At 41.7% G+C, this 14979-nt stretch overlaps 1 protein-coding gene across 2 annotated transcripts in view; it reads left to right on the plus strand.

The window, feature by feature from the left end:
- Window positions 1-6767: 6767 nt before the first annotated feature.
- Window positions 6768-14979, plus strand: part of VIRMA (vir like m6A methyltransferase associated) — a 60298-nt gene continuing 52086 nt past the window's right edge. The window contains exon 1 of one of the 2 annotated variants that reach the window (XM_030303868.1): window positions 6768-6935. In XM_030303868.1, the coding sequence (XP_030159728.1) occupies window positions 6873-6935 (63 nt within the window). In that variant the 5' untranslated portion in view covers window positions 6768-6872. The remainder of the gene's footprint in view (window positions 6936-14979) is intronic. The other variant, XM_030303866.1, reaches the window with a different exon arrangement.

A 14979-nucleotide genomic window follows, 5' to 3' on the forward strand; every position in this document is an offset into this window, starting at 1 on the left:
ATTTGACTTGGTTCTGCTCCATGAATCTGCATCCTTTTGTCTCACTACCAGCTTGTAATTTCACTCCGATATCTCATCTTTTTGAGTCAGAACTTGCTGCCAATTGAGGACTTCCTACAACCTACCTTGTGCCAGGTGACTATCCTTGTTCCAATTAGCTGAAGCTGGGAGAGCACAAACTGAGGAAGACTTAGACAGGGGTAGAATCTCTGATGCGGGGGTATAAGTGGGTCCAGAGGGAGAGGAACCTAACTAATATTTGCTCATCAACTAACATTAAGTTCTTATATAAAAGCAAGTTTTTAGTCAACTCTATTCATTCTACAGCCATCTTCATTCAAATCCCACCTAACCTTTGTATTTATGCTTTTCTTTGAAAGTGCTGAAAGAATAATCCATAAGGCTAATGTCACTAGCTCTTAAGGGTATAGGAATCACTGAAGTTGTTAAGAGCAAGTTTAAGCTGCAAGGGCTAGTGGTTAAGTTCTAAAAAGTTAGAGAAGCTTCTCTGTGTACTTTTTAGAGCTTGTAATATGCATGATGAAGCTCTAAGAGGGAAGTAGGGTATACAGAATTTTCCAAGTTATTTTTTTATCACGGAAACCTTTTCCCACGGACTTATTAAGGGAACATGCTTTGAGAGATTATTCATCTGCTAAATACAGTAGAGCAATTAAAAAAAAGTGCCTTATGTAAGGTTTATAGTCTACATAGTGCAGGCTCTGTACTGAAGGGTAGAACTGAGCCACGAAGTTTTGGCTGTTTGCCTTTTTTTTTTTTTTAACGTTTATTTATTTTTGAGACAGAGAGAGACAGAGCATGAACGGGGGAGGGGCAGAGAGAGAGGGAGACACAGAATCGGAAACAGGCTCCAGGCTCTGAGCCATCAGCCCAGAGCCCGACGCGGGGCTCGAACTCACGGACCGCGAGATCGTGACCTGAGCTGAAGTCGGACGCTTAACCGACTGAGCCACCCAGGCGCCCCATTGCCTATCTTTATCTACTTTTTTTTTTTTTTTTAAGATTTTATCTTTAAGTAGGGGCGCCTAGGTGGCTCAATTGGCTGGGGTCACGATCTCATGGTCTGTGAGTCTGAGCCTTGCATCAGGCTCTGTGCTGCTGACAGCTCAGAGCCTGGAGCTTGCTTTGGATTCTGTGTCTCTCTCTCTCTCTCTCTCTCAAAAATAAATAAACATTAAAAAAAACATTTAAGATTTTACCTTTCAGTAACCTCTATACCCAATACGGAGCTAGAACTCACCATCCTGAGATCGAGAGTCACATGCTCTATTGACTGAGCCAGCCAGGCACCCCTATTTGCCTATCTTTAAAATAGCCAGGATCCCAGAGTGTTAATGCCTTTATGAAGCTGCAAAATGGGGCACCTGGGTGGCTCAGTCGGTTAAGCGTCCGACTTCAACTCAGGTCACGATCTCGCGGTCCGTGAGTTTGAGCCCCGCGTCGGGCTCTGGGCTGATGGCTCGGAGCCTGGAGCCTGCTTCCAATTCTGTGTCTCCCTCTCTCTCTGGCCCTCTCCCGTTCATGCTCTGTCTCTCTCTGTCTCAAAAATAAACGTTAAAAAAAAATGAAGCTGCAAAATAATTGAAAAGTAGCTGGAGTCATTAAACCTTTCAGAACAATTGGCACTAATCGCTGTGCTTATTTCAAGATACTTTGTGTAGATAATAGCTTACAATCCTTGTTTCTCAAATTTTTAGGTAATTTCCAGACTACATTTTGAAGAATGATGTAGAAGTTTCATAGCAAGCCTTTGGCTGTGTGGAATTATCATAATCAAGTCTCATGGAAAGAGGGTGGCAGCTGTTACTTTTAATCAGTGTGCTCAGCTAGGGAGGAAAATGAAAGCTCTTTGTGTTCCTGCTGGTGGATGGATGTCTTACAGTTGGCAGTTTGCCAGATTACCCAATCAGTTGTTCTTGATATACTTGGTCTCTGGAGAGGCTGAAATGCTTTGCAGTTCATTCAGACCCTCCTCCTGCTCTGTATACTTGTGTGCATGTCAGTCACCTGGGAAAGGAGCTCATCTGTTACCAAATAAATGCAACCTTGAGTTATCCTGGACTGGTTAGCTCCCTCCCACATCTTTGCCTTTTTGTCAAGTTGCTCCTGGCATGCATTCAGATCCACACAAATTGCTTTTCACATCAAAGGCAATTTTTGCTTTCCTTCAAGTTGCTCTTTTCACTGTGGGGTGGTGGAAATCAAAGAGGGAAAGACACTATGGCTGGCCAAATAGCAACAGTTACTACGGACTGTTTACAGAGCACTGTTCAGGGTGAGTTTGATCATCTGATGAGCAAGACAGACAAAAATGAAAGAATAAGAATAGTACAACCTAATCATATCATATATAACACATATACAATATGTAATGCTCTAAGTGATTCAAAATAGCAAACAAGAAATCGGTTCATTCAATAACCATTTTTGAGTGTTTAGTGTATGCCACATACTAAGTAAGGATGTACTGGTGAACAAAACCAGGTGATGAAGATTTACCCATGTTTCCTTCTAAGAGTTGAATGGTTTTAGCTTAGGTCCTCAACTCATTTTGAGTTTTTTTTTTTTTTAAGTTTATGTATTTATGTATGTATGTATTTTGAGAGAGAGAGAGCACACTCGAGAAGGAGGGGCAGAGAAGGGGGAGAGTGAGAGAATCCCAAGCAGGCTCTGCACTGACAGCAGGCTTGATCCCACAAATCATGAGATCATGACCTGAGTCGAAATCAAGAGTCAGACGCTTAACCAACTGAGCCACCCAGGTGCCCCATTTCTAGCCTCTTAATTCTATTCCATTGGTCTGTATGTTTATCCTTATGGCTTTACTACAGTTCTGATTGCTGTAATTTTACAGTAGGTTCTGAAATCAAGAAGTGTGTGTCCTCCAAATGTGTTCTTCTTTTTTCAAGATTGTTTTGGCTATTTGGGGGTCCCTTGAAATTCCATATGAATTTGAAGATCAGACTCTCCATTTCTGAAAAAAAAAAAGCCATTAGGATTTTGATAGAGGTTGCATTGAATCTGTAGATCACTTTAGGTAATATTGTCATCTTAACAATATTGTCTTCCAATCCATGAATATGGAACGTCTTTCCATTTGTCTTAATTTTTTTAAAGCAATTATTTTATAGTTTTCAGTGTACAAGGCTTTCACCTCCTTGGTTAAATTTATTCCTTAGGTATTTTATTCTTTTGGATGCTATTGTAACTGTATGTAGGTTTTTGAAAGCCATTTCACAGGAGTCATATTTAAAGCAGAGGAAACCATGTAAGCCATAGGGCACAGTGATGTGAAATACCTTTGTATTAAGGGAACCATATCTAGCTGGGAATGGCTGAATGATCAAATGGTAGGAAAAAGGTGAAAAACTGAGCAAGTAAAAGCGAATTTGAGAAGTGATAGACACTTCTGTGAGAAGTGATAGTCAATTAGGGATTCTTGGCTCTCCTAGAAGTCTGGTTAGTACTTTATATCTTCTTTGACCTCCTACACATTTTTCTGTCCTCTGAATCATAGCTGATGATCTCACTGAGACAATAGAAAACTATGAAAAAGGAACTCTCTCATTTCCACACACTAAATCATTACTCCCATTTGCATGTGTACTCATGGACTCCTTCTTGCCCCTGGTCACCAGGGAGTAGGCATTTCTAGCAAAGGTCACTTTCTACTTGGCTACCAGGTACCACCCCCCAAACCCACCTACTCACTATTTTGCTGCCTCTTTCTCATCACTGTTTCTCTCTCCATTGCTTCATTCTCACCAGTCGGCATGCTGTTATTTCCCATCTTAAAAACATTCTTTCCTGACCCCAGGTCCCCCTCTCACAACCACCTCATTTCGCTTTTTATGCAACAAAAGTTCTTGAAAGAGGTGTTGTATTCAAGTTTTCTTTATTCAATTTTTTTATTTTTAACTAGAGACAGAGCGGTGAGTGGGGAGGGACAGAGACAGAAACAGAATCTGAAGCAGACTCCAAGCTCTGAGCTGTCAGCACAAAGCCCAATGTGGGGCTCAAACTCACACACCATGAGATCATGACCTGAGCTGAAGTTGGACGCTTAACCGACTGAGCCACCCAGGTGCCCCTTTACTCCTCGATTCTTATTCATCTTTCAAAATTTGCTAACGGGTAATATATGTACATGGTAATAGATTACCTTTATTTTTATACTTTAACCATCAAACTCCCCTCCCTAGAGGCAACAACTATTACCAGTTTCTTAAATAATTCTTTCAGAGATAATCTATAAATTCAAATACACATATAGCATATATGTACAACACAAAACAAATGGTGACCCCTAATGTAAACTATGGACTTTAGTTAATAATAATGTATCCATACTGGTTTATCAGTTGTAATAAATGTACCACACTAAAGCAAGATATTAATAATTGAGGATGCTCTGAACAGGGGGGAAAGGGAATAAATGGGACCTACTGTATTATCTGCTCAATTTCCTGTAAAACTAAAACAATTCTAAAAAATAGTCTATTAATTAAAAAAAAAATCTACCTCGGGGCGCCTGGGTGGAGCAGTCGGTTAAGCGTCCGACTTCAGCCAGGTCACGATCTCGCGGTCCGTGAGTTCGAGCCCCGCGTCAGGCTCTGGGCTGATGGCTCAGAGCCTGGAGCCTGTTTCCGATTCTGTGTCCCCCTCTCTCTCTGCCCCTCCCCCGTTCATGCTCTGTCTCTCTCTGTCCCAAAAATAAATAAACGTTGAAAAAAAAAATTAAAAAAAAAAAAAAAAAGAAAAAGAACTGCATATAGGCCTTAAAAAGGCAGAAGAAAGGAATCAGTAAATTCAAAAGCAGAAATTGGGGCGCCTGGCTGACTCAGTCAGTGGAGCGTGCTACTTGATTTCAGGGTTGTGAGTTCAAGCCCCACACTGGGCTATTTAAAAATAAAATCTTAGGGGAGCCTGGGTGGCTCAGTTGGTTAAGTGTGGGACTCTTATTTTGGCTCAGATCCTAATATCGGGCTCCGAGCTGACAGCACAGAACCTGCTTGGGATTCTCTCTCACCTCTATCTCTGCCCTTTGCCCGCTGATGCACACTTACTCTCCCTCTCTCTCAAAATAAATAAATAAACAAAAAAAAATTCAGGTTCTGACTCAGCAGATATGGGGTGAGAGCTTGAAATTCTTCATTTAAGAAGAATAAAGTATACTTTTTAAAAGTTTATTTATTTTGAGACAGAGATAGTGTGTGTGAGTGAGGGAGAGGCAGAGAGAGGGGGACACGGAGAATCTGAAGCAGGCTCCACACTGTCATCTCAGAGACTGACAGAGGGCTCCAACTCACCAACAGTGAGATCATGACCTGAGCTGAAACCAAGAGTCAGGCGCTTAACTGACTGAACCAACCAGGCACCCCAAGAAAAATAAAATCTTAAAAAAAAAACAAAAAAAAAAAAAGCAGAACTGAAAAATCAGAAAAGAGAAGAATGCTGGGAATAATAACTATGAATGCAAGAACGAGTTCTTTGAAAAAACAAATAGTAAAAGAGATGAACTGTTAGGTAAAGGCAGAAACTAGTGGGCTGAGGAAGGGGGTGAATGGAGATTTACTTTCAAAATTTTTCAAAATTATTTATTATTAAATATTTCAAGCATACCAAAAGGCACAAACAGTAATGTGAGGCATGCCTGTGAAACCATCACCAACCTAAAGAATAAACCAAAATCAAGCCCTTGTGCGCTTCTCAATTACACCTCCCTCCAGTTTCCTACTGTCTTGACATTTTAGTGTTTGTCATTCCAACGCATTTTGTAATTTTATAATTTATATACATGCCCTTGGAAAGTTATATTGTTTGCATGTTTTGAACACGATACATACTATTTTACACTACAGATTCTTCAGTCTGTTCACTTAGTCGTTTTTCAGATGATCCATGTTAGATATGACACTAGTTCATTCTATTCTATGCGCTATTACATTGTATACATATACCACAATTTAATTATTGCTTCTTGTTGATGTCAATTAACAGATGTTTTTACAACTATTAAGTTTTATCATGAACATTCTCGTATGCGTAGGTATTTCTTTGGGCACATGCGTGAGAATTGTCTTAGAAGTGGGGCAGACACATGTAGTTTCACTAAATAATTCCTAATTGCTCTCCCAAGCACTCGTGCCATTTAGACTACAAAACAGTTCCAGTTGCTTCAATGTTCATCAACCCCGAGGCCATGAGACTTACTTTTCACTCTACATTTCTATGTTCATGGCATTTCACGTTATACAATTTCTTGTTTTGCTTCAATTAGTCCTCACCCTAAGACTGGGTTGGGTATTATTATTCACATTTGCAGATGAAAAAAACAAATAAAAAAAAATCTCTTCGTTTTTAGACTACAGTTGCTGCTTAAAAAAAAAAAAAAAAAGTCTTACTTTTCAGCCTCGCTTATGAACCTTTTTCCTGTCAGCCCTGGAAAGGCTGCTTGCTTGGAAAAGAGGTTTCACTGGGCCGGGCGTCCACCGGGCGGTGTTCCTTACCCCTCCTCCACCCTCCTCGAATCCCGCTCGGCACCTTGCCATCCGAAGGCAGTCGTGGCTCTGCAACGCGGTGGAAGGACAGGGTTTGGACCACTAGAGATGCCGTAGTCCCCTCCTTTTCTCCCTCCGCCCTTCTCGGTGCTCCTGCGGCGCCCTCCGCCGCGCTGGAGAAGGCGGGGTCGGAGACTTCCGGCAGCACCACTCTTCGGGATAGGCCAATGCTCGCGGCGCCAGCGCTCCGGCCACCGGAAGTGCTGCGGTCTCTCCCTCTCCGGGGCCGCGGTCGCCGAGGTTGGAGCTCTGCCCCGGAAGTCCTCCCCCTATCCCCCGCCCGCGGCAAACATGGCGGTAGACTCGGCGATGGAGCTGCTATTTTTAGATACTTTTAAGCACCCGAGCGCCGAGGTAAGGCTTCCCGACTTGATTCCGATCCTGCTTGCCGACTCGTGGACCCTTACAAAAAGTCATTAGGCGGGCCTCGACTTTTCCTCCCGCCGATTGCCGCTTTAACGCCTCACAGACATAGCCCCCTCCCCCCCAGCTTGGGTGTAGGCACCGCGTCTGAGGGAGGGCGGCGGTAGACCCCCCCCCCCCATTTCCCCCGGCTTTCCCTTAGTTCCCCGGGCCTTTGGTCGAGCTGGCTGCTCCGCTTGCCGTGTTCTTTTGTTGTTGTGCTGTTGTTCCTGTCAGCTTCGGACCTGGAGAAGGATCACGGTTTTCAAGTTTACCTGAGGTGGTGTTTGGGAGGGGTCTTGGACAGCTTGAGTTTGACAGCGCAGGTGACTGAGTAGGGTCCCGCAGGTTTCGTGGTTCCTGAATCCCTCCTCCTAGGTTTCCTTCCTGACAGGAGTTCTGCTGTCCAGATGTGACACTCGTTCGGTTCAGGATTGCGGCGTTCTCCAGTTTGCCCTGAAATTTTAATCCTTACCTCTTGGAAGGATTTCACACATTAGGACGCGAAGTTCTTACACGGAACGCCCTTTGCGTGGAGAATACTTGCGAAGAAGAGAGAGTTGAGAGGATTGTAGCTCATCTGTCTGTGCAGCATAACTGTCTTGTCGTTTGGAGGGGCGAGGGTGGGGGTGGTGTGGACTCCTCGTTCTGTGATGACCGGAGTGCCCCTGAACGTCGGAGTGGCTCTGCGATATTTAAGTGGAAAGGAGCTAGTTAACTAACGGTTCCCGAAAGCTGGCCCAAATGAACATTAACCAGGTCCACAGAGAGAATGAAAACGGCCCCAGAGCTCACATTTCTCTTCCAGTGTAAACTTAGTTTAGTGAACGGTTCTTTCTTCGGAGCTAGTGATGATAGTGGGTAGTGGTTGTATCTTAATGCTTTGTTTGGCAAAATAAAAAAATTGACAACTTGGTGGTCTTCTAATTATTTCAACGAGTGGTTTATAGGTGTGTGAAAATAAAAACTTTTGGAAACTTGAACATGTCTTACTAACAATGAGTGAGTTTGTGGTCTCATTTCTTGTGGGTCAGTAAGCTCTGCTTGTCCCAACGACTGCCCGTACTTCTGTGACTGTACTTCCAGCTAAGCTTTAGAAAACTCATGATGGGGTTAGTAGTTGGATCAGAACGAACCTGTCATGTGTACAGTAATAAAGAACTGTTAAAAGTGAAAGAAAGAAGTCTGTGATGAGTTGGTGATGAGTTTAGGTAAATCGGCGTTAATTCACTTGTATATTTAAAAACCTAGTATTTCTTGGGGTACCTGGGTGGCTCAGTCTGTTAAGCGTCCCAGCTTCGGCTCAGGTCATGATCTGGAGCTTTGTTGGTTCAAGCCCCCGGGGCGGGCTCTGTACTGACAGCTCGGAGCCTGAGCCTGCTTGGGATTCTGTGTCTCCCTCTCTCTCTGCCCCTCCCCCACTGTGTTTCTCTCGCTCGCTCTCTCAAAAATAAATAAACATTAAAAAATTAATAAATATCTAGTGTTCTTCATTCATTCTTAGACAAACATTGAGGACCAGGAGAGGTCAGGGCCAATTCTGGCAATGATTGAGGGAGTCTTAGTAGAGATCACATTTGAACAGAGTCTTGAAGGAAGACTAAGGGTTTGTGGGGAATATGGAATATTGAGCTGTTTGTTCTCAAGGAGTTTATAACTGACTATTGGAGGTTAGGTCCACAAAAGTATGATTCAAGTTAGAAGGCAATGAGTGTGTAAAGAAACAGTGGGAATCCCTTGGTGTTTATCATCTCTCTGTCTTTTCTCTCTGTCTCTCTGTCTCTCTCTCTGTTTTTAAAAGTAAGCTCTGTGCCCAGTGTGGGGCTCGAACTCATGACCTTGAGATCAAGAGTTGCATGTTCCACTGGCTGAGCCAGCCAGGCACCCTAGGGTTTATCATCTTTATTCCAAAATGCTCTGACGTATTAGGTCCCCGATGAGTATATATTTAGCTCCATTTGGTGCTACCAATAAGGCTACGTGATTTCAGAGGAGGGAGAGATCACTCTTCTTTTGAGAATACCAGGGAAGACTTCATCAAGGCAGTTAGCATGTGAACTTGGTCTTTGGTGGAAGAGGAAATGTTCCACAATTGTAGATAAGAAAGCAGGGCATTCTCCTGGAGTAGTCAGTCCTCTGTGGAGTATGCCAAAAACATTCGTATTAAGTGGCAGCTGCAGGGCAGTTCGAAGCCAGATCATGGAGTTCCTTGAATGCTCAGCAAAGGAGTATGGACTTTGTTTTATAGGAAATAGGTAGTTTTTGAGCAGGCAAATTAAATGACTAGTAAAATTCATTAAGTCAATTAATTGATCAGTAATACCTAAAATGATTCAGAAAAATTAGATATGGCAAATAAGGAAGAAAAAGTGAGGCGTCATGAAAGCTTGGGTTTAGCAGATGGGCAGTAAACACTGTCCACAGTTATTGAATGCTCATTTTGTGCAGATGCGGTCCTTTTGTAATTTAAATATACTATCTCTAATTCTTTTAATAATTTTGGAAGATCCTTATCCCTATTTTATAGATAAGGAGAGTGAGTGTGAGAAGTTAGGTCATTTTCCTAAGTGTCATAGCAGGATGAAGGCACAGTAATGTGGCTCTAAAGCCATGCCATACTGTGTCTCAGTAGGACTAAGTAGGAGGGGATAGGTACAAGATAAATTTTGGATATAGAGTTGATAGCATGGCAACTGATTGTGTGAGAGAGGAAGAGTAGTTAAAAGTTCTAGAGTTGTAGTTTTAGAGACTAGAGAATTGGGAGGGCCATTGATAATAGAAAAGTCTGAAATTGGGTTTGATGGGAACAAGATAATTTTAGTTTTTGGTGTGTTTAGTGGTACACCAGAGAGATTTGCTCAAGTAGGAATTTGGAAATTTGTTTTAACAATTTCATTTATGAAAAATACTTCTGAAGGTGAGGTATAGCTCCAGGAGGGGCAATACAAATAAGAAAACAAAAAAATAAAAACTCCCAAAACCTATTGCCCTTGCCTTCAAAGAAGTTTGTTATCTGGTGAAGAAAATATTTAGTCACATTTCCCAAGGGGAATACTGAAAGGGGTTTGAGTCGTGTTAAATGAATTACAAATTGTGTTTGTGGTTTGTAGGCCACTTTATTAAAAATTTTAAAAACTTAGTAAATTTTTTAAAAAGTTTACTCATTTTGAGAGAGATTGAGAGAGCACAAATGGGGGAGGGGCGGAGGGAAAAGGTGGGGGTGGGGGGGGGAATCTCAAGCAGGCACCATGCTGTCAGATGCGGGGCTCAAACCCTTGAATTGTGAGATCATGACATGAGCTGAAACCAAGAGTCAGACACTTAATGTATTGAGCCTCCCGGGTGCCGCAATTATTATTATTATTTTTTAACATTTATTTTTGAGGGAGAGAGAGAGAGCAGATCCAAAGCGGGCTCTACACTGACAGCACAGAGCCTGACACAGGGTGTGAACCCACAAACTGAGAACCCACCGACTGAACCACCCACGTGCCCCTATTATTATTATTATTATTATTATTATTATTTTTAATGTTTGTTTATTTTTGAGAGAACACGAACAAGGGAAGGGCAGAGAGAGGGAGACAGCAGATCTAAAGTGGGCTCTGTGCTGTCAGACGTGGGGCCAATGTGGGGCTTGAACTCACAAACCCCAGGGGATCATGACCAGAGCTGAAGTCAGATGCTTAACAGACTGAGCCACCCAGGTGTCCTGTACTTGTATAACATTTTAAAAATATACTTTATTTTAAAACAGGATCTTTTTATTTTGACTAGGTAACACATGTGTGAGGTAGAAATTCAATAGATACAAAAGGGTATACAGTAAAAAGTATGGCTTTTTCTTGTCCCTGTCCTCTAGCCATCATGTTTCTTTGCCTAGGTATTCTATATAATTCCATTTTTACTGGCTGCATAATATTTCTTTAAGTGGTGATGCTATTTATATTATATTCTCATACATTTAGGTTTCTTTTTTTTTTAAGTTTATTGATTTATTTTGAGAGAGAGAGAGAGAGACGACACACGCACAGGGGAGGGGCTGAGAGAGAGAATCCCAAGCAGGCTCTGCACCTTTAGTGCAGATCCCAACACGGAGATCAAACCCATGAACCATGAGATCATGACCTGAGCCAAAGTCAGACGCGTAACCAACTGAGCCACCCAGGTGCCCCTACGTTTAGGTTTCTAACTTTTTACAATGATGTGATATTCTTTGATTATTTAAATTAAAAATATTTAAGTTATTTTATGAATATTACTTTCTAGAGTAGAATTGCTAGGTTAAAATACAGTCTTACAATAGTGATTGATGCTAGAAAGTACTGCTTCATTTTAGAGTTTCTTTAAGAAACTAATTTAGAACTCATCTGAACAGAAGTGATAATGGAAGTGGTAGGAATAGATGAGATAGCTTTAGCTTACCCTTAAGGAGAGGGTAAACAGAGAGGGGAAAATAGTTGCAGGGATAAAAGAATAAGGAGGGGGAGACAGCTATACTGTGACTTGTAAACACACAGTGACTCCTTCTGAAGGTAAATGTGGTTCAGAGTCCTGAAATTTGACCAATTTATTCTTCACATTCCTGCTATCTCTGTAATCATAAATCTTCCATGATTCCCCTTGTCTTCCTAGGTTTAAGTATTCCTCTAGATATCTTAAGCGCCTACTTCATTGTAATATTTGCAACTCTCTGAAAACAAAATTCAGTCAACTTTTATTAAGCACTTATTAAAAGTCTTCCATTCATTAAATGAATATGCTAGGCACTTTGATTATAACAAAGTATAAACTGAGACTTGGTTCTTGTCTCCTTGAGATACAACTGTAATGGGAGAAATAAAAAAACCAATTACAATTTAGTGTGATAAGAGGCTTTTGATTCACAAGGAGAGGCATCTATCTAGACTTGCTCTGGCACAGGTTCCAAGAGAAAGTTAACTCTAGGGGTGTCTGGGTGGCTCAGTCAGTTAAGCGTATGGTTTTTGATTTCGGCTCAGGTCATGATCTCATGATCAAGCTCAGACAACGCAGAGCCTCCTTGGGATTCTCTTTCTCTGCCCCTACCCTTCTTTTTTTTTTTTTTTTTTTTAATGTTTATTTATTTTTGAGAGAGAGAGACGGAGCATGAGCAGGGGAGGAGCAGAGAGAGAGGGAGACACAGAATCCAAAACAGGCTCCAGGCCCTGAGCTGTTGGGCACAGAGCCCGACATGGGGCTCGAACTCAGACTGTGAGATCATGACCTGAGCTGAAGTTGGACGCTCAACCGACTGAGCCACCCAGGCGCCCCTGCCCCTACCCTTCTTGTGCTCTTGCTCTCTCCACCCCCGCCCCCCCATAATAATAATAATAATAATAATAATAATAAAAAGAGGGGCGCCTGAGTGGCTCACTGGATTAAGCATCTGGCTCTTAATTTCGGTTCAGGTCATGATCTCATAGTACAGAGCCTGCTTGGGATTCTTTCTCTCCATCTCTCTCTGCCCCTCCTCTTTCTCTCTCTCTCTCTCTCAAAATAAATAAACCTAAAAAAAAAAACTCTTAAAAAAGTGGACTCTAAAAGGAGTTGGGACAGAGGAGTGTGGGAGCAGAGATAATATAGCATGAGTGAGGGCATGAAGGGTGAGAAAGAGCATGGTATGTTGGGGCTATAAATTTGAACTGATCAGAAGAGGTTATACTTGTTTATAAGACCAGAAATTTGGCCTGGGGAGCAGGGGAGTGATACATTTATCTTCTAGAAGGACCACATTGCAATAGGAGAATGGGTGGAGGGGGGCAAGAAAGAAACCCCAAACCAGTTAGGATCCTATTGCTGTAATCCAGATTAGAGTGAATAGTGTCTAGAACTAGAGAAGTGAAGCAGTAATGGAGAGAAATACCAGATTTGAGAGCTTTTTAGAGGTTTAATCACTGGGACTTGATATTTAGATGAATGATTTAGGTGAGAGAATGAGAAAGAAGCAAAGGATAATAATGGTTTCTGTCTTGGTCATTGTGTGGATGGTGTTGCAAACACTGATATAGGAGAGTTCAGTTTTGGACTTGAGTTTGTGGTGCCAGAGGGACATTCAAGTGGAGATGTCCAGTTGGCAGTTGGTTATAGTGGTCCGGGGCTTGGGAGAGAGGTCATAAATGGAGATTTATATTTGGAGTTGACTTATGGCAATGGATGAAAGTTTTATTTCTTGTAATTTTATTGATTGTGTTTAGCTACTCTGCCCTACTTTTCTCCTCCATTTTGCCCTCTAGCCATGGTGAACTATGCTTGCAATTTCTTGAACCTTCCAGGTTCTTGTTTGCCTTCCTTATGTGCATGCTTCTCCCTTTGCTTGGAAAGTTGTTCCTTCTCCTCCGTTTCCACTGATTCTTGTTTGCCTTAAAGACTTACTTAGCTCGGGGAGCCTGGGTGGCTCAGTTGGTTGAGCATCCAACTTCAGCTCAGGTCATGATCTCACGGTCTGTGAGTTTGAGCCCCACGTCAGGCTCTGTGCTGCTAGCTCAGAGCCTGGACCCTGCTTCAGATTCTGTGTCTCCTTCTCTCTCTCTGCCCCTCCCCTGCTCATGCTCTGTTTCTCTCTCTGTCAAAAATAAATTAACATTAAAAAAAATTTTTTAAAAATCATGGAAGATTTATGATTACTTAGCTCAAGTGCTGTTTCTTTGGGGAAATCTTTCCTGACACTCCTCTTTTCCCCTCCACAAATTTTTGCTCACAGTCTGAGTTAGGTAAGTACCTCTTTGACTTTGCACAGACTCCTTTGTGAGTCTGTATCATAACAATATATCTGTCTACCACAATAGATGGTCTCTTCCTTAATGGCTGAGATTATGTTTTTGTCTTGGTATCCTTGGGACCTGGGATTCCTTGGAACATAATAGATATTTAATAAATGTTTAGAAATAAATATTGAATAAAAGGATAGAAACTAATACAGAAACTCTTCTACTTACAGACAAAATGGATTTTGAAAGTCTGTTCATAAAACTTTAAGTTCATTTTTTTTAGGTCCACAGTGATTACACCCTAAAAACTGATACTATTAATTAATCAGTAGAGGGCAAGGTAGAGGAGGATGCAATTAATAACTTTTGTTCTAAGTTTCCTTTGTACATATTAATGAGAATTTATAATAATGTAAGCAAAGGATCTTCAATATAGTATACTTTGTAAGTAGAGAAGTTCTTACAGGAAGGAAACATAGCACCAAAGTTTGAGGCAAAATGCTAATTTCTTTTGTGTAAAACTAGGTAGTATATGTAGAATACCTATAGTATATTTGTAATAATAAGTATACAAGTTCAGCTGCTGTCACAAAAGTTAAAATAACAGTGGATTTGATAAAATAGGATTTTCTCTCGATCTGGTTGTCAAGTATTCTAGGGCTCATATGACAGTTCCACAGTGTCAAGGGCCCGTATTCCTTCTGTCCTTTTCCTTTGCCATCCTTAGGGTATTGCCTGCCTTGTCCAAGGTAGCTCACTGATAACATCTGTGTTCTAGAAAGGCAGCAGAATTTTGGAATAAGAAGTAGAAGGAGTTTCTAAGGTCTGAACCTTCCCTTTAAGGACATGATCTGGAGTTGCCTGCATCATTTCCATTCCCATCCCATTGATCAGAAGTTAGTGATCATGGGGTACCTGGGTGGCTCAGTTGGTTAATAACCATCCAACTCTTGATTTTGGCCCAGGTCATGATCTTACAGTTGGTGAGATCAAGCCCCATGTCAGGCTCTATGCTATTAGCATGGAGCCTGCTTAGGATTCTCTCTCTCCCTTTCTCTCTCTCTCTCTCTGCCCCTCTCCCATTCATGCTCACACTCTCACTCTCTCTCAAAATAAATAAACTTGAAAAGAATGTAAAATAACTCAATAATTTTTTAAAAAGTTATGATCAGGTGTTCACACTGGCTTAAGTGTCCAACTTCAGCTCCAGTCATGATCTCACAGTCTGGGAGTTCGAGCCCCATGTCGGGCTCTGTGCTGACAGCTCA

This window comes from Lynx canadensis, chromosome F2 (genome assembly GCF_007474595.2).
Source record: "Lynx canadensis isolate LIC74 chromosome F2, mLynCan4.pri.v2, whole genome shotgun sequence".
NCBI lineage: Eukaryota > Metazoa > Chordata > Mammalia > Carnivora > Felidae > Lynx > Lynx canadensis.